The sequence below is a fragment of the Orycteropus afer genome, unplaced genomic scaffold, assembly GCF_000298275.1.
Source record: "Orycteropus afer afer isolate SDZICR_OR568_19922 unplaced genomic scaffold, OryAfe1.0 scaffold00108, whole genome shotgun sequence".
Classification (NCBI taxonomy): Eukaryota; Metazoa; Chordata; class Mammalia; order Tubulidentata; family Orycteropodidae; genus Orycteropus; species Orycteropus afer.
In genome coordinates, this window is record NW_006921695.1 from 8,248,455 (window position 1) to 8,272,191 (window position 23,737).

At 37.2% G+C, this 23,737-nt stretch overlaps 1 protein-coding gene across 1 annotated transcript in view; it reads right to left on the bottom strand.

The window, feature by feature from the left end:
- GRIK1 (glutamate ionotropic receptor kainate type subunit 1) overlaps nucleotides 1-23,737 on the bottom strand; it is a 281,030-nt gene that overhangs the window by 40,803 nt on the left and 216,490 nt on the right. Inside the window, exons 10-11 of the mRNA XM_042781337.1 lie at nucleotides 16,451-16,569; nucleotides 11,115-11,332 (exon numbers count right to left, since the gene is read on the bottom strand). Coding sequence (XP_042637271.1) covers nucleotides 11,115-11,332; nucleotides 16,451-16,569 — 337 coding nt within the window. The remainder of the gene's footprint in view (nucleotides 1-11,114; nucleotides 11,333-16,450; nucleotides 16,570-23,737) is intronic.

A 23,737-nucleotide genomic window follows, 5' to 3' on the forward strand; every position in this document is an offset into this window, starting at 1 on the left:
TCCTTCCAAGGAGTGGCCGGTGGGTTTGAACCTCCGGCCTTCTGGTTAGCAATCAAGTGCCTTAGGCACTACGCTACCAGAGCTCCTACTATGCCACTAGTGCTCCTGAATTAGAGGCATTAGTTGCCTTAAAAACAATAATTTCTTTGACAAATTATTCAACATATTGTCTTATGAAGTAATAAATTCTTGTGTTTTAAAAATATGAATTAATTTACCAACACTTTGAAGAAAACTTATCGGAAGGAAAATCAATGGTACAGTGAGGGGCCACAGTCCTTCAAATGTATACTGTATGATCAGGGTCTTGATAGAGAGAAATGGCATTTTCAGAATCACCAAGGTTTTAAGAATTCATGCTTTCCCTTTTAAAGATTCCCTCAGTGGAACTTAAACACATTTACTAAAACATTTTTCATGTTTTTCTCCTGTCTAGATTTACAGATGGGTCCATTACAGGCAATATCCCAGCCTTTGAAAAAGGTTAGCTGAAATTGACCTCATGGATTTCTTCCTAAACAAATACATTTTTAACCTACAGGGACTTAACATTTCTGACACCGCTGGTAAAATTAGCTGGATCTTTCAAACATGAGGTAATGATTCTTATATGAAGAATTGCCTTCCTATGCAAATACATTTAAAAATGTCTTTCATCTTGAACTTCTTTAAATGATTATTTCTGTCTGGAATCTGTCTTTCCACAATGGCTCATTGCCTCAGTTCCACTGCTGCAGTGCTCAGTAACTTTTTAGAAATGTCTCTTTGGATGATGACAGTACCTAACCACTCCCTGAAAGGAAATTATAAAGGTTAGATAGTCCCTTATTCCCACAACTGGTTCAGAGTCATTGGACCATGAAAGCCAGAAATGACAGATCTCTTATAAGTTTTTTTTTTTTTTTTTAAATCTATTTTATCCAAGTCATTTTAGACTGAATTACTATCCAGTCTCAGTAGTGTCAATAGGGTTAGTGTTACCTGGTGTGGTAACTCATGGTGTCACCTTCCCCACACGAACCTCCTCCCATACCAGACCACACAGAATCCTTAGTAATGTTTATTATCAATTTTTAACGATAGAATAATATGTGATATATATATATATATATATGTATATATATGAGCTCTGGTAGCATAGTGCCTAAGGCACTTGACTGCTAACCAGAAGGCTGGCGGTTCAAACCCACCAGCCACTCCTCGGAAGGAAGGTTGGGCATTCCTACTTCCGTAGTGATACTGCCTAGGAAACCCAAGGAGGGGTCACTATGAGTCGGGGCCGACTCGATGGCAAATAAAAACATATATATATATATATATATATATATATATATATATGGTATGTGTCTCTCTAGTGTTATTTCAGGTCTTCAAGTCTTGCACAAGATTGCATGCCTGTTCTTCCTCTGTCTCCTATAGTGTCAACTTGCATTAACTAGTTTGGTGATGATCATATTGTAGATTCTGGAAAAAATATAAATTGAGCTGAATTAAATTGAACTGCCTAATTCTGCTAATCACCTGAACTCTAAGGGCAACTTCACTATCTGTTGTTTACCTACTACGTGGAAAGTGGTTCTTCTGTGACACGATTTAGTTGTTCAAGAGAGGTTTCTGAAGTTGCTCAGGGTATCTGTCTGACTTGCCTTCAGATAGGTTTGAGATCTTGAGCACAAGCACTCTCTCTGGACTCTTTTGCCCATTAGCAAAAGGCACGTGTTCCAGAGGTCACTGATAATAAGGAAGCTGAACACAAATCATGCTAGAGTTCTTAATGACAGAAGGACTGAGAAAGTGTTTTAGTTAGTGTTGCTGTAACAGAAATACCACAAGTGAGTGGCTTTAAAGAACAAAAGTTATTTTCTCACAGTTCTGGAAGTGAAAAGTCCAAATCAGGGTCTTTACCACTTTGACTCTTTCATTGAGACCTTCTCAGTTTTGGGCAATCCTTGATGTTACTTTGTTTGTAGACAGGTCATCACATAGCATCTATCTTCCCTCTGAGTTTGTCTCTCCACTCTTTCCACAACTCAGAAGTGATTAGATTTAGGACCCACTGTACTTTAGAGCTCTGTGGTACAGTACGTAAGGCATTTGACTGCTAACTAGAAGGTTGGTGGTTCAAATCCACCAGCCACTCTGCAGAAAGAAGATGAGACATTCTATTTCTGTAAAGATTTACTGCCTCAGAAACCCAACGGGGGTCACTGTGAGTCAGAATCATCGTGAAGGCAGTGGCTTTAGTTTTGGTTTGCTAATTTGGTATGACCTCACTCACATAACAAAAGAAAACTCCTGCTTACAAACAGGGTCATTTTTACAAGTACAGAGGATAGGAATTTTCCATATACTTTTGGAAGACACAATTCAATCCATAATACAAAGTAAACCTAATGGCTACTAGTTATAAAGGTTGGATGATGATGGTGATGTAGCTGGTGATGATGATAGTTATAATAATATCTATTTTTTTTTTTTTTAATTTTATTGCTTACAGTTTATGCTCTGGTAGCATAGTGCCTAAGGCACTTGACTGCTAACCAGAAGGCTGGTGGTTCAAATCCACCAGCCACTCCTCAGAAGGAAGGTTGGACAATCTACTTCCATAGTGATACTACCTCGGCAACCCAAGGAGGGGTCACTATGAGTCGGGTCTGACTCAACGGCACATAACAACAACAACAGTTTATTAAGTACTAAGCACTTTTAATCCTCAAAATAATTCTATGAGTTAGGTCTTATCTTCAAACTCCCATGGTCTACATAGCTAATAATCAGTATAGTCAGGATTTAAACTCAGGCTGTCTGGCTCAAAACCTACATTCTGTAGGACTATGTTGTAAGATTTAATGTATATTCTATCATTGGATGTTAGCTATTTCTCCAAGCCTGTCAAAATATACTAAAACTATCATCCTGCTTGGATGATGATTCTCAAGGGACATTGGGAAATCTTTTCTTTCAGACCTCAGATGGTTCTTGGACTTTTTTTATGATGATTTTTTCTTCATAAGGAGGAAAAATGTGACTGTCTAAGCTATCATTGTGAGGTAAAGTTTTGGGCTACTCAATTCATTCCAAAAGATAATAGAATTACAATAAGGAATAAAAACACAATTTTTGTATGATTTCTATTTCCTATGAGTGAGAGCCACCACTTTTCTGTCAGTTTATTGTACTATAGTGGCATGCATGTTGTTTTGAGACTTGGGGCTGTGCCACCACTATTTCAAGCACCCACAGGATCACCCATGTTGGACAGGTTTCAGCAGAGCTTCCAGATTAAGACAGGCTGGGAAGAAGGATGAAGCCATCTACTTCTCAAAGAATTGGCCAGTGAAAACCTTATGAATAGTGGTGAAACACTGTTTGATATATAACTGGAACACCTTATGACTAGCCTGAAACATTGTCTGATAGAGTGCCAGAAGATGAACACCTCAGGTTGGAAGGCACTCAAAATACTACTGAGGAAGAGCTGCCTCCTCAAAGTAGAGTTGACCTTAATGACGTGGATGGAGTAAAGCTTTCAGAACCTCCATTTGCTGGTGTGGCATGACTGAAACAGCTGCAAACATCCATTAATAATCAGAACATGGATATATAAAGTATGAATCTAGGAAAGGAAGTTGTCAAAAATGAAATGGAATGCATAAAGTTCAATATCCTAGGTATTAGTATGCTGAAATGGACTTGTTTGGGCCATTTTGAATCAGAAACCAGATGATCTACTATGCTGGGAATGACAAATTAAAGAGGAATGGCAGGCACTCATCCTCACAAAAAATATTTCAAGATCTATCCTGAAGTACAATGCTGCCAGTGATAGGATAATATCCATACACCTACAAGACAGAACAGTTAGTTCCACTATTATTCAAATTGACACACCAACCAACAAAGCCAAAGATGAGGAAATTGAAGATTTTTACCAACTTTTGCAGCCTGAAATTGACCAAACATGCAATCAAGATGTGTTGATTATTACTGGTGATTGGGATGTGAAAGTTGGAAACAAAGGAAAATCACAAGTAGCTGGAAAATATGGCTTTGGTGATAGAAATGATGCCAGAGATCACATGATAGAATTTTACAGGACCAATCAATGATTTATTCATTTCAAATACCTTTTTTTTTTTTTCAAAAATGTAAATGACTGCTATACACATGGACTTCACCAGATGGAATACACAGGAATCAGATCAACTACATATGTGGAAAGAGGCCATGGAGAAGCTCAGGATCTTCACCCAAAAAATGGCCAGGACCTGACTATGGAACAGACCATCAACTGCTCATATGCAAGTTCAAGTTGAAGCTGAAGACAATTAAAATAAGTCTACAAGAGCCAAAATATGACCTTGATTATATTCCACCTGAATTTAGACACCATCTAAAGAATAGATTTGATGCATTGAATATCAATGACCAAAAACCAGATGAATTGTGAGATGACATCCAAAACATAATAGATGAGGAAAGCAAAAAGTCATTAAAAAGACAGAAAAGGGAGAAAAGACCAAAATGATTGTCAGAAGAGACTCTGAAACTTGCCCTTAAATGGAGACTAGCTAAAGCAAATGGAAGAAATGCTTAGCACTTTTAGAGCTAAACAGAAGATTTTAAAGAGCAGCTTGAGAAGACAAAGTCAATTGCTCTAATGAAATGGGCAAAAACCTGGAGTTAGAAAACCAAAAGGGAAGAACATGCTCAGCATTTCTCAAACTGAAAGAACTGATGAAAAATTTCACACCTCTAGCTGTAATATTGAAAGATTCTATGGTCAAAATATCGAATGATGCAGGAAACATCAAAAGAAGATGAAAGGAATGCACAGAATTGCTATACCAAAAAGAACTCATTGATTACTAGCCATTCCAGGAGGTGGCATATGGTCAAGAACCAAAGGTACTGAAGGAAGAAGTCAAAGCTGCACTGAAGGAACTGGTGAAAAACAAGGCTCCAAGAATTAATGGAATACCCGTTGAGTTGTTTCAACAAATGGATGTCATGCTGGAGACACTTAGTTATCTATGTCAAGAAATTTGGAAGATATCTACCTGGCCAAATGACTGGAAGAGATCCATATTTGTACCCATTCCAAAGAAAGAAGATCCAACAGAATGTGGAAATTATTGACTAATATCATTAATATCACATGCAAGTAAAATTTTGCCAAAGATAATTTAAAAATGTTTAGAGCAGTATATTGACAGGGAACATCCAGAAATGCAGGCTAGATTCAGAAGAGGATATGGAATGAGGGTTATCACCACTGATATAGTTGCCTCTTGGCTGAAAGCAAATACCAGAAAGATGTTTACTTGTGTTTTACGGACTAGGCAAAATCATTCAAAAGTGTAGATCATAACAAATTATGGATAACATTGAAAAGAATGGGAATTACAGAGCACTTAATTGTGCTCATAGGAACCTGTACATAGACTATCATTAGAACAGAACAAGGAGATACTGAATGGTTTAAAATCAGGAAAAGTGTGCATCAGGGTTGTATTCTTTCACCATACTTTTTCAATCTGTGTGCTTAACAAATAATCCAAGAAGATGGACTATATGGAGAAGAATGTGGCATCAGAATTGGAGGAAGATTCATCAACAACCTGATATGTCCAGATGACACAACTTTGCTTGCTTAAAGTGAAGATGACTTGAAGCATTTGCTGATGAAGATTAAAGACTTCAGTCTGCAGTATGGATTACACTTCAATATAAAGAAAACAAAAATCCTCACAACTGGTCCAATAAGCAACTTCACAGTGGATGGAGAAAGATTGAACTTGTTAAAGATTTCACATTACTTGGATCCACAATCAAAACCCTGGAAGCAGCAGTTATCAAGAAATTAGATGATGTATTGCATTGGGAAAATCTGCTGCAAAAGACCTCTTTAAAGTACTGAAGAGCAAAGACGTGTCTTTGAACACTAAGATTGGGCTAACCCAAGCCATAGTATTTGTCAGTAGCATCTTTTGTATGTGAAAGCTAGACAATGAATAAGGAAGACCAAAGAAGAGTTGATGCTTTTGAGTTGTGATGTTGGCAAAAAATACTGTAAGTACCAAGGACTGCTAACAACAAGGACTGCTAACTAACAAATCTGTCCTGAAGGAAGTACAGCCAGAAAGCTCCTTGGAAGTGAAAATGGCCAGACTTTGTCTCACTTCCTTTGATCATGTTGTCATAATGGACCCTCCCTGGAAAAGCGTATCATGCTTGGTAAAGTGAAGGGTCAACAAAAAAAGGGAAGGCCCTCAATGGGATGGATAGACATAGTGACTGCAACAATGAGCTCAGGTTTATCAGGGATTGTGAGGCTGGTGCTGGACTGGGCAGTGTTTCATTCTGTTGGACATAGGGTTGCTATGAGTGGGAGCCAACTCAATGGCCCCTAATAACAACAAAAACAATATGAGAGAGAGAGAGAGAGAAATAATACACTACCTCAGTACCCCAATCATGATAAAAGTTGTAACTGGATGCCACCGCTGTCAATTTTCTTGGCTATAAAAGAAGGAAATGGGTAACATACGCCCCAGGGAATCCAGCTGTATACACAGAATTTGACTGTGAACTGACTGCTATTTATCTGACCTCTCAATAGGGTGATTAGAAGCCCCTGGGTGGTGCAAACAGTTAACATACTTGGCTGTTAATAGAAAGCTGGAGGTTCAAATCCACCCAGAGGCACCTTGAAAGAAAGCCTTCCTAATCTACTTCTGAAAAATTGGCCATTGAGAATCTATGGAGCACATACCTATTCTGACACATCGGGGATTGACATGAGTCCATGTTGGTCTTTAAGATGATCCTGGGAGTCTCAGGAAAGGTAGAGAAAATCTTTGTTGCCCAGATTTCTGAAACAATTGGGTACCCAATAATTCACCAGCAGAGAGCTGAGAAACCAATCTAGTTAATACCAGATTATTAATTAGTGTTATCCTGAGTAGAAAATAAAAGGGAGTTTGTTGAAAAACTCTAAAATGAAGCCTCTTGAAGTTCTGAATTATTAATACACTGATTTATAAAAAGTATCCATTAATTAATTAAAGGCTTGACAAAGAGAAAGAAATGGTCCCTTGATATTCAAAGAATTTCCTAAAACGATTTCTCCCACAGTCCCTGGATTGTTGGTGAAATAATATGCCTCTTTAACTTTGTCCTGCTAATTGGCCTCCTGGTGACTGACACCCTTTGATCAAATAGGCTATTATATTATTCACAGTGCTTAAGAATTCAGGACTTCAGACTGCTGCTGACCTGGAGAAAACGTAATCTTTAGTAAGTGTCATCAGCTAAGTGACCTTGGCCACTAAATATTCATTCTTTTCTTTATGGACAATAACAGCCAGAATCTCGAGCATCTGGATACTGGTTTTCTTATTGCCACTGCTTATTTTTTAGAAGATGGGGCAATCTACTTCCCTAGTGATACTGCCTCGGAAACCCAAGGAGGGGTCGCTATGAGTCGGGTCTGACTTGACGTCACATAACAACAACAACAACATTTTTTAGCAGTAAAACAACTTAAAATCAATTTGTGTAAATGAAAATAAAGAGATAGACTTCTTCTATCATTTGGGTGTTGCCAGAGGGATATGTATATTTTTTTCTAGGAACAAAAAACAAAAACAAAAACAAAAAAAAACCTTTTACTTACATTGTGTGAGGCAAGAAAATATTCCTTATTAGACATTTCCTAGAATTGAGTGTAGAGGGAACCCACTGAGCAAATGACTCATGTCCCAGCAACTGATCAGAATGTGTTAGATTAGACTAAGAAAATGCAGCTTTCCTTATTATTCAACAGCCCAAAAGAAATTATTGTTTTTAACTGAGAGTGAGAGAGAGAGAGAGATCAACATCCAATGGAGAAGCAGAGGTGAAATATTAATGCATAAACAGGTCAGAGAACTAGTTCTTGTGCCAGCGGTTGCTGTCACTCAGTGATTAGGGTGGAACTCCCCACAGAGCTAAAAGGTTGGAGCATTTTTTTTTCGCCTTGTGGAATAATCCAGCTTAAGAATCCTGAATGTATCCCTGTGAAGCTTTCTGATAGCTTGCCTCCCTCAAGGGGAAAACTAAATCGGATTTAGTCCTTGTCCTCTTTTCGCAAATAAATTCCTTCTTGATAAGCAGGGTTGCTGGACCACAAGCTAAATTGTAATATGAGGAACCTGGCAACAATGCCTCTCCCTCTGTGGGTTTCTGCCTATTTCTACACTATGTCTATTTGTCTGTCTGTCTCTCTAATAGAATTCATTAATGCATTCATTCGTTTATCAATCACATATTTTCTGAGTGTCTACTAGGTACCAGACACCATTTTAGGTTCTGAGGATGTAAAGACAAACAAACAGACAAACTCTGCCCTCAAGGAGCTTTCCTTCTAGAACTATATGGATTTTGAGTACACCCTGGCTCTTCTACTGGCTAGCTATGTAACTTTAGTCACTAACTGTGTACTTTAGGGCAAGTTACTTAACCTCTCTGTGCCTCAGTTTTCTCCACATAAATTGAGAATAATATTAGTACTTACCTCAACTGGCCTTTATAAAGATAAAATGAGATACTACATGTAAAGCGTTTAGAAACATAGGGTGTGGATCAGAATTAGTTCTCAATGTATGCTGCTATTTTCAATGTCATTGTTATTATTATGGTACTTTCTCTCTGAAGCATCTCATCATTTGTCTGGTGAGCTGAAAGAACACTCTCTCTTGTGCCTCATTCCAGACAATGGGAGCAAGTTGGAGCCCTTTCTGAAGATGTGTGGGGACAGCACTTGTGAGAGCATCACACATGTGTTCTGTGGAGGTGCACTGTCCAAGTGTGCCTCTAATGCACTCACCACAGTGCCCTGCCAGAAAAAATGGGAACTGGCACCCTCTACATGCAAAGAGGTGTATAACCAAAAACAAACCAGATGAGTTAAAGGAAGAGTTTGTAAGTACATAGATGATTTTCACAGTAGCAAAGTTAAGCCTACAGTCTATGCTCTAATGGTGTAGTGCCTAAGGCATTTGACTGCTAACCAGAAGGCTGCTGATTCAAACATACCTCTGAAGGAAGGTTGGGCAATCTACTTCCATAGTGATACGGTCTTGGAAACCCAAGGAGGGGTGGTTATGAGTCAGATCAGACTCGACGGCAGTAAGTTAAGTCTATAGTTTTTTTGAATTGCAGCCTTTCCCCATTTTTAACTGGAAATCCAGAGGACAGTAGACTCGCCTCTGCCTTTATTAGCTCATTTCCTGGTACTTTAAAATTCTTGGTATCAGTGAAAGAGGTAAATCATTTCAGATAACTTTTTCACATATACACAATACTGCTTTGGCAGTGTCCTTCTGTCCTGTGTGCCTTGCAGGTGGTTTTCCTGGTTTCTGACAAGAACCATGATGAATCACTACCTTGGGGAAATATCTGTCTCCTCATAGTACTGATTTCAGGAAAATACTTTCAGAACTTTGGGAAGGCATATATTTAATGTCATTTATCCTAAACACGTCATTTGTCCAGGGCGGGGGGAAACCACTTACTGTGCTTTATACGTGCCTTAACGGATTTCTTAATGTGAAAGAATATTCAAAATCACCTTCCCCCACCTCTACTAACATAAAAGAAAAGCAAGTGCTATGTTTTATAACATTGTTTTTCCTGAAAGAACTCTAGGTATAGTTTATTCTTAAATCATGCTAGGTCTCTTATTATTATTATCATTATTAAGCAAAATTTACTGCATAGATAAAGCCTATGCCTATTTTAGTGAACAAATGCTGTTATACAAAGCTGTGTCAGCTCTTTCTCACACTTATGTTTTCACAAATCCACACAGTACACTCCTTCCTGAGATGAGAACTCTTTATTTTTGATAATCTGGGTGTGAAACATCGACAAAGGTGTTTGCTGACTTTATTCTGGTTGGTTTCCTTTTATTTGTAGGCACATTTAGCTCCATCATAATTTCCTAAAAGGTGGATCTTGCCCCATCTCTTTCAAGGACCAAGTACATGACATTGAGCATGTTACTTAACTTCTAAAGGTCTTTTGTCCTCTGAAGTAAGGTGAAGGGGTTGGACTTCATGAACTCTAAGGCCCCTGAGTAGTCCCCATTTGATCAAGTGCTTGACTACTGGCTGAAAGACTGGCAATTCAAATCCACCCAAAGGTTTCTAAGAAGACAGGCCTAATGATCTGCTTCCAAAAGGTCACAGCCTTGAAAATCCTGTGGAGCAGTTCTACTTTGCACATAAGGGGCCACCATGAGTCAGAATCCATTTGAAGGCAAAAACAGCAACAAGCCCCTTCTCTATCACTGAACCGCTTTGGATCTATTAACACTAATTTTCCCCTGGGAGCTACAATACCTGAGGTTTGATAATAAAAGTACTAGGACTGATTCCATCAGCAAGACAGAAATCAGTTTCACTTTTCTAAGGAAGTAATTGAAATAACTTGAACAATAAAATATACTCAACACTAAAACTATACTGACTCTAACTCAATTTTCTTTAGAGGCCTCCAAAGGTACTCCAGGCTTTTGGAGAGCTTCAAGCAGCCTGGGAACACTGTCCTTTGCCAGTGTTGGTGCAGTATTAGACCATAATACCCTGGGAAATTTTGTTTTCAGTTCACCAAGAAAATCCCAATGTTAACACATCCACCTGTTTCAGCTGCTTCTATCTCATAAAGCATGGAAGTGAAAGAACCACATAATGATACTCAAGTCTGGTTGTCAGAATTTCACATTAAGAAATTCTTATTTCTGGTTTCATCAATGGCCGTCTTCAGAAACTCTCTCTTTTTTTTTTTCCCTAGTATAAAGATAAGAGGATACTGATATATGAATCTGAGGGTATTAAGTTAGGGAAAGAGAGAAGGACAACTAGTTGGGTACCAGAGAAAATAGCATTGTATTGACTACTGAGGGCACATGTTTCTCTTTAATGGGATTATATCATCATATTTTTCATTTCTTATAAAGAAATCCTACTCAATGTTTTCATTTTATTATTCAGACAGACTCCTTCATTTTGCAAACTCATTCCTTCCCTCAGTATGAGATGACGACTGAGAATACTTTGTAAGGTTCTTACCTTGAAGAAGGTCATCGTTGATCCGTCTCTGACTGCCCCATATTCGATCTTGGTTTGCTTTGCTAGATCATCAGCTGAGTCTATAGGGGACTCCATTCTCTCTACTGTCAAGAAGGCAGCCAGATTGGCAGTGTAGGATGAAATGATGATTAGGGTGAAAAACCACCAAATTCCTCCAACTATTCTGGTCGATAGAGCTTTGGGCATCAGCTCTGATCCTGTGATGGTATCATTAGAGTAAGAGTGTTAAACAGAGTCAGAGTAAAAGGGAAGACTATGGCTTGACTATTCTAGGGAGATTACTCATTTTTGTGAAATGAAAGTTATGTTTACCAAGGACTACTATCTTGTGTAAATGCATTTTTAAGAAAAAGGAGCAAAATCTAAATGATCTTTTTTTTTTTTTTATCATTAATCATTGCTGCTGCTTAAAATATAATTGATTAATATTTGATGATATGAAAATATTTTAATTCTGAGTTATTTAATGTCTAATATTTATGGAGTTGTTTTATTAGCTTACATTTCAGTTTCTTTGCTTGTTTTCATTGAAAAGACAAACTACAAATGTTCTGGACTCTTATTATTGTCTGAAATGAATGTTATTGTGTAAAATATAATTTCTAACTCTTACTATAACAATGAAAACTTTAAAATCCCAACTTATTTAAGATTAAATGATGTAAGAAACTTTCAAAAGCTTAACATACTATACCAGTTATTATATGTACTTTTAGTAAAATGTTGGAATTATTTAAATCAAATAAAACAAGATGCAACCAAACTTGACAGTGGATGAATTATTTTTTTCATTGCTTTGTGTTACTTTTAATGTCACAATTATTTTTTTCTAATGTATATTCTTACTTTGGCTAAAAAGAATATATTCGCTGAAAAGTATTATTTTGTCCTTGAATAAGGTATTATTTAATTACACTACAAAAGCTGGCTATTTCTCAGGTGCAAAGATGCTGTTTCTGGTAAGAATTTACATTTTACATGTCATCTTTGTGACATTCTTAATTATTTAAAAAAGATGACACAAAAGTACTTGAAAATAGTCTTCCTTTCTAAAAGAAAGGTCATATGTGCTAAACTTACTTACACAAGGCACATACATTTGTGAAAACTCTCTCGTTCAAAAGTTTTGGTCAAACTGAGAAATTGTATAGTGGAAAATGGGAGAGACCAGAAGGGAGTGTGTAGGATTCACTTCAATTGTACTGGCTCATGGAGAGCTTTTGACTAATGGATTTGTCTGAAATTCACCAATGTTCGTAGTATTTCCTCCAGGAACTTAGAGGCATAATAGAGCTTATGGGCTCAGTTAAAAAGTGGAAGAAAAACACTGTAAATTAAAAAAAAAAATCCAAAAACTACAGCAGGTCCAACATAAGGCATAAAACATTCTTTCACAGTACAGATTGGGTGTTCTGAAGTTCTGTCAATATGGCTTAAGATGGAAAGGAAAATTGACACTTATTAATCAACAAATAAATGAGTTTATGCTTGGGTTTAATCTATAAACAGACACACACATTCCTCATGAAGTCAAAGCCAGCTCATAGCTCAGGATAAGGAGATCAAGGCTGGCAGAGCTTCTCAGCTTTGAATTAACAGATAGTCTCTTAAAGTATTTGGTATCTTTGTGCTTTACCTGCTTTTAATGAGGTGAAGGGTTTGACTGAAGTTTGTGTTTTCTTCTTTTGTTTGTTTGAATTCAGAAGTGTAATATTACACAGATTTATAATGTTGTTGTTATGTGCCGTCGAGTCGGCCCCGACTCATAACAACCCCTCCTTGGGTTTCTGAGCGAGGAGTAACACTATGGAAGTAGATTGCCCAACCTTCCTTCGGAGGAGTGGCTGGTGGGTTCGAACTGCCAGCCTTCTGGTTAGCAGTCAAGTGCTTTATGCACTATTCTATCAGAGCTCCCCAGATTTATAATAGTTTCTATTAAATTGCCTCAAATGATTTAGTGGAATAGTTTGTTGCTGTTGTTTTAATCTTGTGGTTTAATGGATTTATATGGCTGTGGTGTATGTGCTTAATGCCCAAGGTTGTTTCCTATATTTGTACGTAATTGATCTAATAGCCTTGTGGCAGTGTGATATTATTTTAGATCTTTAGTTAGTTATCATGAAAATACCATATATTTCATAAAATAGGCATGGGAAATAAATAACACAGTTAATAGATATAGTTTTCTTAAGGGGTAAGTGCAGTTCTTCTGCTATAAATTCATTTGTATACTGTTTGGCTGTACTCATGAAAAAGATAAGGCTTTGCTTATTATTTATATATTTATTTTATATGGTAGTAAAACTGGATAGGTGAGTAGATAACAGTATTGGCATAAAATAAGGAATAATATATAACTTCATATCTTTCATACTTTAAAATACATGTTTATATTTTTAGATGAAGATGTCTTAGAAAATGAGAACAATATTAATAGAAACATGGATGGATTTTAATGTGCTGGAATTATATTTTGAACTCTTGGAAGGCAGTCTGAATCTGCCTTCTTTTTCAATGTTTTATTGTGCTTTTTATTTTCACATGATTTTGTGAATTTCATGACTCTTCATGTAATTGAAATACTTAGAAATTGCTTCTCTGAAGGAGACATGATTTGTCTAAGTTCAGACCTCGAGAGGATGAAGTTATGAAAGCAATCAATGTAGAGTAAAACATCATCAGAGAAGATTTGTTATGAGAGACAATACTTGCTGAAGTCTCTTTAGTGCCATTTATGGCAGACATGACAGCCAATCCTGATCCAGACTTTGCTCACGCTCTGTAGAAAAGAGAAATCCTGATCATCACATTAAAAAAAGAATTAAGCAAAATGGTTTCCAATTGAGTACAGTGACAAGCTTCTGCTAACAAAAGAGAGCATAACAGTTGATGCCGAGTTTAGCTACCTAGTCCAGTATTACATGCTAAAAACAGATGCAATAACAGTCACACGTACCGCAAGGTCGTCCATGGAGGCATTTGTTTCACCTGACAAATGTTTTTAAACTTCTTGAAAGACAAGCAGAGTCTGGTTGGGGCTGACTGTCATGTACCCAAGGTAGTGGTAACTAGCAGACACTGCATCCCACGGTTTGCTGTGGATGATGGTAAACTCCAAACAGATAGAATATTAAAGAGAAGTTCTAGGGAAGAGTGCACTAGTAGAACAGGGGGCAGTCAAGTTCATACACGTACTCATATCCATTGCATGCTCTGGAAGACCCAAATATAGATCAAAAGGTTAGAAGTTTGAGTCCACCCAGAGCTGCCATAGAATGGCCTAGTGATCTACTTACAAAAAATCAGCCATTGAAAACCCCATGAAGCACAATTCTATTCTGACACACATGGGGTTACTATGAGTTGGAATTAGCTTGATAGTAATTGGCATTTTTTAATGGCTGGGGAAGGCATGCAATAGGGAAGGAGGGTGGTCTCTTAATGCTTTAAAAATAATTGCTCATAAGATAAATGCTCTAAAAATTAAGTATACCAATAAAGCAATATATGGCTTCTAATAGGCTTTTGTAGAGGATTTATAGTTTTAAGCTGTGCTCTAAATTCATGCAAATGATTTTTAGTAAATCAGTTGTTATGACTACACCTATTTAACAGTTCCAAAAAAAAAAAAAAAAAACTCACTGCCATGGAGTTGATTCTGACTCATAGCAATCCCTCCTTGGGTTTCTGAGGCAGTATCTTTAAGGAAGTAGATTGCCCAGTCTTCCTTCTGAGGAGTGGCTGTTGTTGTTATGTGCCCTTGACTCGGACCCGACTCATAGTCCGGAGTCATAGGGACCCCTTCTTGGGTTTCCAAGGCAGTATCACTACGGAAATAGGATTGCCCAACCTTCCTTCCGAGGAGTGGCTGGTGGGTTTGAACCGCCAGCCCTCTGGTTAGCAGTCAAGTGCCTTAGCCACTATGCTACCAGAGGAGTGGCTGGTGAGTTTGAATGGCCAGCCTTCTGGTTAGCAGTCAAATGCCTTAGGCACTATGCCATCAGAGCTCCCTGTGTTATACTTAATTGCATGACAAAAGGATTTATTCACTTTCTTCAAATACTTGGGATTGCTACACTGGAGACCATTGATCACTCTTCCTCTAATTTGGAGACACAGAGTATATATATTTCAACTAGTACAGTGATAACTCCTCAATGAGGAGCTTTGGTGGCACAGTGGTTAAAACTTTTGATTGCTAACCAAAATTTTGGTGGTTTGAAACCACCAGTTGCTCTGTGGGAAGACTGGGCAATCTACTTCTTTAGAGATACTGCCTCAGAAACCCAAGGAGGGGTTGCTATGAGTCAGAAACAGATAAGGCAGTCTGTTTCTGTAAAGATTTGCTGCCTTAGAAACCCTATGGGACAGTTCTACTCTGTCCTATAGTGTCGTTATGAGTTGAATTGACTTGATGGGAGTAGTTTTTTTTTTTTTTTTTTTTAAATGAGAAGCCTTAAGGTTTACCCCCAAACAAACATGTTTAATGTGTATCTCAGATGAACTTTCCTATGCCAATTTCTTTAGCAGCTTATTGTAAAAAGAGCAGATATTCCAAACAACAACATCTGTGACTTAGGCTTTTCTTAAATGAGTGCATTTAATCTTGGAAACATTTTCTAGACCATATGCCTGGAATCAAAACTTCAGAAAGTTCACAAAAGAGATGAATTGTTTTTTAAATGTTAAAATACCTCACCCACCCATCAAAATCCCAAACTCAAATCATAAAAATAAAAGTATAAAATCTATTATATTTGCATAGTTTGAATTTTATTATCCTAGCCTCTGCATTACTGTTGCTATGATTATCAGTTGAGGGAGATTGCAAAATTATTGGGGCTAAGATAAATCCCAGAAGGGTTTGTCAGAGTGGTAATTATGTAGAAGTTGTAGCTGTTATTGGAAGATGTACGTGAACTTAAACTTCTCAGGATTCAAATTCCACTCCTTTCAAAACCCTGATGTGTTGAATTAAGGCTTAAGAGAAATAGACTGACACTTCCATCTATAGAAGTTTATAAACAATGGTTAAGGTACTTTATCCTTTGCTGCCCACAGCAAAATTTGTATTCATTATTTGATAGAAGGGTTATATTAAGTAATAGCAAAGGACTTTCATTTAGGTTATTTTTGTCTTTGATTTCAGAAAAGGCTAGGAAGTCAGTTGCTGTTTTTTTTTTTTTCCTTTCCTTTTTCTTAATTCCTGAGATTGTTTTTCAGCCTATCCTCTAGCTTCATGGTGGAGTTTACCAGCACAAAAGCCTTTCAGCAGACTGTGGAATGCATGTGACAAAGAGGGGTAACCAATGTACCTTGCTGCATGAGAGCTCCAACTCCAAACCAGAAACTATTTAATAAAGTAAAATTGTTTTCCACCACGTCTGACTCAGGGTTGCATGGGTGGGGGTTATACCATTCGTAGGGTGTAAACCTGTAGTTAACAGAAACAATTTGTAAATATTGGATAAAGACATGTGGTATCAGCAAAACCTGCCATACAGTGCAGAAAACCCACGAATGATTAAAGTATCAAACAAACATGTTAAAGGGCATAGTCATAAACTTACAGCTTTAGCAGGCAAAGTGCAAAGGAATCTTCTAATATTAGTATTTACAGCTTCTTATTTCTAAGTAAAGCCTATTGGTCAGCTGGAATTTGACTTCACAGATCTATGTCTGCTGAATTCTCAGTTTTCACTCATTTTACTGAACAACTAGATAGACTGTAAAGAAAGGTTCACAAATCTCAGCTATTTACCTCATCAGTTGGTGATGACACACACTTGCTGCATACCAACTATAATGTCAAGATACTATGTAGTTAAGACTACGGGAAACAAAAAGAAGAGTGACTTGCCTCCAAGAGACGTCTATGGACAGGTGCTTAGAAGGAGTCTATGTGTTCTAGTAATTTAATAAAGCTTCAAAGGAGCTGCAAGCTGAAAACAATTAGTGAACAAAGAAAGGCTTGATATATTGGATGCATGGCATATTTTTAAGATTGTATTTGGAAAAAAAATCACAATCCTTAAATGAAGAGACAAAGCTTGAACTTGGAAGTCTCCTGGCTCGGGTATAGGGGTCCAATAGTATTAACTCCAAAGCATCTCTCATTGGAGAGCTTTTGGTTTATACTCCCTCTTGATTTAATTTTAATTTTTCTGAGAACTGTGGACTGTAATCACCCATCACCAGCCCCAGTTAGTTAACACAACGCAACGCAACACACTGCTCTCGAGTCTGATCCCGCTCACAGCGACCCTTCCTTGGGTTTCTGAGGTGGTATCTCTACAGAAGTTAGATTGCTCAACCTTCCTTCTGAGGAATGGCTGTTAGTTAAGATGGAATTTCTACAGTATTAGCATAGCTTTAAAAGTTTCTTGGTAGTGTAAACAATTTGCACTTGACTACTAACCAAAGTAGCATAGTGCCTAAGGCACTTGACTGCTAACCAGAAGGCTGGCAGTTCAAACCCACCAGCCACTCCTGGGAAGGAAGGTTGGGCAATCTACTTCCTTAGTGATACTGTCTCAGAAACCCATGGAGGGGTCACTGTGAGTCGGGTCCAACTCCATGGCACATAACGACAACAAAAACACTAACCAAAATATTTGTGGTTCAAACCCACTCAGTGCCACTATAGAAGGAAGGCTTAGAGATCTTGCCAAAAAGATTATAACGAAGAAGACCCTATGGAGGGAAGTTATACTCTGTAACACATGGGGTCTCCATGAATTGTAATTGATTTTACAGCAATGTTCCCTCCCTCCCCCAAATCATAGCTCTACCTCCATACAGGGTGGTGAACCACAGGAAGCAAAACATTCTGGAAAAACAATTAGTAGTCTGGGAAAAAGACCCTGAACAAATCACTCAACCTCTTTGGCATCCACTTCCTTCCTGTAAAGATGAGAGAATCCAGATATCTCTGGGGGAGCACTTAAAAAACAAAAACAAAAAACCTGAGGATTTTTTCGCTATTTCCTAAACATATGCCTGACCTGTATAGCCCAGAGGAAGTCTCTGTTCTGTGGTTATTTTTTAAGGTTATCTTGCCAAGGGACACTTATTTTTCCAAAGAGATATTAGCAGATTTTCAACAAAGTGATCTAGAAGTGATTTAAATGCAATTTTTCTTAGCACTGGAAGCTTTGTCATTTGCCACTGGGTCCTTTTAATGCACGCAAGAGTGCTAGAGAAATGCTAAAATACCATAAAGCCACAGAGAACATACGGAATGTTCTCCAGCCATACAGTTTCAGCAGTAAACAATAGCAGGTTGCTGACACACTGGGGTGAACTGGGAATAAGGTGAATACATTATTTATAGCGAAAAGCAGGTCACACTGTAAATCATATGCAAGGAACTGGGCAGACAGTTCTTCTTAATGAAAAATCATTCTCTAAAGCCCTGGATACATTCTGGAGAGTGTTCAGTATCTCATCATTAAATCTTAGGGGGCCTACGATAACAGTCTCATGGTTTGTCCCACAATAAGGATATACAACTGTGGCTTCTCCATGCTGAAGGGTGCCTAGTGAAGGTTTGTGTGAAGCTTATGAATATACTTTTAATTGACAATGCCATGCCAATACATTTTAATTACAGTTTCAACAATATCATTAAGTTCTAAATTGTTTCCACAATATAATTAAGTTATGAATTTATACACACTTATAACCATAGTAGTTTGCTGAGCTGAAGAAATGAAGACCAATATTAATGAATTCACTAATTGAAACAATACGCAGAGTAAAGATGCCATTACTTAAACAATATCACTGTCACTTGTACAATAATTTAAAAATATTAATTGTAATAAATTACACAGTTTATGCATTCAAGGGAAGAATTTTTTTCCAAGCAAACCATAAAAGCTGGCAACCCTTATATTCTAGTATCTGTCCCCTAATTATGCTTTGATCAATGAAATCCCCACTTCTCTCTTTGGAATGCTGCTGCTTTAAATTTGTTTCAGTGTTTCATACTTTGACCATGTAATTGAGTGATTAATCTAATTTCCTATGGCCAAAGGGAAAGCTGTCTAAATAGAAATGTGATTTTTCCTGTTCAGTGGAGATATTTTAGGTTCTTTCTGGGAATTTGAGTGACTTGGGAAGAGTGTGATTTGAGGAATATTAAATGACAACCTGACACTGTGCTATTAGACACTGGCGTTTCATAATGTAATAGACTTACCTGTTGCCTGAATGTAGATATTTCAGTTTGAAATTCCTATTGTCTGCCTCTAGATAGCCAGTGTGATAGCAGTGTCAGCATCAGGAGGTCTGGGGAAAAGATTAATAACCTGAACCAATGATAACCTACAACTGCTTTCCTCTAATGATCCTCAAGAAATCAATGCTGATCTTTAGTAATATGACAGAGAAAGGGGCACATATGCCTAGAATCTGTGAAACCTGCATATGGAAGAGTAGGAATATGTTGAAATTTGAAGGTTCAATTTGGGGTTATGTACGTGGTAAATAAGACTTGAGATAGAAATGATGTCAGAAATCACATGATAGAATTTTGCAAGACCAATGATCTATTCATTGGAAATACCTTTTTTAAACAACATAAATGGTGACTATACATGTGGACTTCACCAGATGGAATACATAGGAATCATGTAAGTGTATGCTTGAATAGGAGACAAAAAAGACCCTCATAATAAAACTTCTTAATTAAGGAACTTTTTTTTTTTTTTTTTGGTAGGCAAGAGTGGACATTGAGCTGCATTGAGAATTAGGAGATCTGTCTATTTTATAAAGAAAAAAAAAAAGATTTTTTAACTTGTAAAGCAATCATTGGGTTTGTAGGGTAACTATAGAATTTACTGTTAAAGGCTTTTTTCTTACTTTTTTTTTGGCCAAATGCCAACTTACATAAATGTGTATTTTTAAGAAGACAAACATAAATCACAAAATATAAGCAAACATTATATCTGGATATTTGGTCTATTTAAATTGAGGTTAAACCAATAAAAACCAAACTCACTGCCTTTGAGTTGATTCTGACTCATTTAGACCCCCTTTGGGTTTCTGAGGTGGCAAATCTTTATGGAAATAGATTGCCTCGTCTTCCTTCCACAGAATGGCTAGTGGGTTTGAACTGCCAACCTTCTGGTTAGTAGTCAAATGTCTGAGGCACTGTGTGACCAGAGCTCCTTAAATTGGGGTTAGATGATAGATATAATTCCTTGGAGTTATATATTTCTCAAAGCATAATTAAAAAAAAAAATGTTCACCATAAAAAATAAAAAGCCAATACCCCTACTTGTTGTAAGTCAAAGTAACTAAATTTTTTTGTATCATTTTTCTTAGTATGTCCCACTGATGTCTACCAATTTATGTATGCAATTCAGTTCAGCAAATGATTCTTAATCATCTCTCTTACGAGGGCATTAGTCTAAATACAGAGATGACCTTATTTTTTCTATTTAAAAATAACATAAAAAAGATATACTTCAGAATATAACTTCAAAAGTCTCTTTAAAGCTAAAGATGATTATGAGATTAACAGTTTTTCCTTTCAATTTTACTAAATTTAAGTGACACAAATTGTCTGTCACTTTGTATACTGCAGTAATTTGAATGTTCTTATGATGCTGGAGCTCTGGTAGCATAGTGCCTAAGGCACTTGACTGCTAACCAGAAGGCTGGCGGTTCAAACCCACCAGCCACTCCTCGGAAGGAAGGTTGGGCAATCCTACTTCCGTAGTGATACTGCCTCGGAAACCCAAGGAGGGGTCGCTATGAGTCGGGGCCGACTCGATGGCAAATAACAACAACAACAACAACATGATGCTGGCAGCTCTGTTACTAGCACTTCAAATGCCAGCAGAATCACCCATAGTGGACAGGTTTCAGTGGAGTTTCTAGAGTAAGATAGTGTGGGTTACTGAAATCACCAATTAATGAAAAAAAAAAAAAAAAAACAAAAAACCAAAAAACCTAATGTATAGCTGCCGAACAATGTCTGATATAATGCCAGAAGATAAGCCCCTCAGGTTGGAAGACACTCAAAGTATGACTGGGGACGAACTGCCTCCTCAAAGTAGAGTCAACCCTAATGATGTGGATGGAGTAAAGCTTTTGAAACCTTCCTTTGCTGATATGGTGCAACTCAAAATGAAAAGAAGCAGCTGCAAACATTTATTAATAATTAAAATGTGGAAAGTACAAAGTATGAATCTAGGAAAATTGGAAATTGTCAAAAATGACATGAAACACATGAAGATCAATAACCTAAGTATTAGTGAGCTGAAATGGGGTTGCATTTTGAATTGAACAATCATTTGATCTACTATACTGGGAATGCCAAAAAGAACAGAAAGAGTATGCCATTCATTGTAAAAAAAGAACATTTAAGACTTATCCTGAAGTACAATGTTGTCAGTTACAGGATGATGTTAATATGCCTACAAAGAAGATCAATAATTATGACTATTATTCAGATTTACACACCAAACACTAATGACAAAAATGAAGAAATTGAAAATTGTTACAAGCTGCTGCTGTTTGGAATGGATCAAACATGCAATAAAGATGCACTGATAATTACTGATGATTGGACTATGAAAGTTGGAAACAAAGAAGGATCAGTATGTGGTAAATAAGACTTGGTATAGAAATGATGTCAGAGTTCACATGCTACAATTTTGTAAGACCAATGATCTATTTATTGGAAATACCTTTTTTAAACATAAATGGTGACTATACACAGGGACTTCACCAGATGGAATACAAAGGAATCATATTGACTACATCTGTCAAAAGAGACAATGGAGAAGCTCAATATCATCAGTCAGGACAAGACAAGGGCAAACTATGGAATAGACTGTTTGCTCCTAGCAACTTCAAGTTGAAGCTGAAGAAAGTTAAAACAAGTCCATGAAAGCAAAGTAGATTGTAAAGTATAGCCCACCTGAATATAGAGCCTATCTCAATAATAGATATGATGCACTACTGATTGTAGACCACACAAGTTATGGGAATATCAAACATGAAGAAAGCAAAAGGTAATTAAAAAGACAGAAGAGAAAGGGGAAAAAAAAGAAGGCCAAAAAGGGGGTCAGAAGAGACTCTGAAACTTGCTTTTGAATGTAAAGTAGCTAAAACAAATGGAAGAAGTGATGAAGTAAAAGTTGTGAACAGGAGATTTCAAAGGGTGGCTCGAGAACACAAAATAAAGTATTATAATGAAACATGCAAAGATCTGGAGTTAGAAAACCAAAAGGAAAGCATTTCTCAAGCTGAAAGAAATAAAGAAAAATTTCAGGTCTTGAGCTACAATATTGAAGGATTCTATGGGCAAAATATTGAATGATATAGGGAGCATCAAATGAAGAGGGAAGGGATACACAGAGTAACTGTACCAAAAAAAAAAAAAAAAAAAAGCCAATGTTCAACTATTTCAGGAGGTAGCAAATAATCAAGAACCAATGGTCTTAATGAAGATGTCTAAACTGCACTGACGGAATTGACAAAAAACAAGCCTCCAAAATTGGTGAGGTATCCACTGAGATGTTTAAACAAATGGATAGTGCTGGAGGCACTTGCTGATCTATGCCAATAAATTTGGAAGATCTGGCCAATTGACTGGAAGAGATTCACATTTGCTCCATTCCAAAAAAAAAAAAAGATGATCCAACAGAATGCAGAAATTATCAAACAATATCTTTAATATCCCACCTGAATGTAGAGTTCCAGCTCATAATGACCCCCCTTGGATTTCTGAAGTGGTAAATCTTTATGGAAGTAGATTGCTCTGTCTTACTTCTGCTGAGTGGCTGATGGGTTTGAACTGCCTTAGGCACTGTGCCATCAGAGCTCCTTATCTTTAATATCACACACAAATAAAATTTTGCCAAAGATAATTCAAAAAGGCTGCATTGACAGGGAACTGTCAGAAATTCAAGCTGAATTCAGAAGAGGATTTGAAAGGAAGAATGTCATTGCTGATGTCAGATGCATCTTGGCTGAAAGCAGAGAACACCAGAAAGATTTTTACCTGTGTTTATTTACTATGCAAAGGCATTCAGTTGTGTGCATCATAATAAATAATGGATAACAATGTGAAGAATGGGAATTCCAGAACACTTAATGTGTTCACTATCTTAATTAATTGTGCTCATGTGGAGCCTGTATGTAGATCAAGAGGAAGATGTTCAAATAGAACAAGAAGATACAGTGTGGTTTTAAATCAGGAAAGCTGTGCATCAGCTTTCAGGATCAGGAAAATTGTGGTTTATCATTTCACCACATTTATTCAATCTATGCTGAGCAAATATTGTGAGAAGTAGGATTATATGAAGAAAAATGCAGCATCAGTATTGGAGGAAGATTCATTAGCAACCTGTAATATGCAATAGCAAATTTGCTTGCTGAAAATGAAGAGGACTTGATGAATTTATATTGAAGATCAAAGACTACAGCCTTCAGTATGGATCACATTTCAACTCAAAGAAAACAAAAGACTGGCCGGCAAGATGGGGGACCAGGCAGAAAGACTGCACAGACCCTCTTCAACAAAGAAAAGGGAAACCAATTGACACAGACACAGAAGATAATCCTGGACCCCTGAGCCTTGAAGG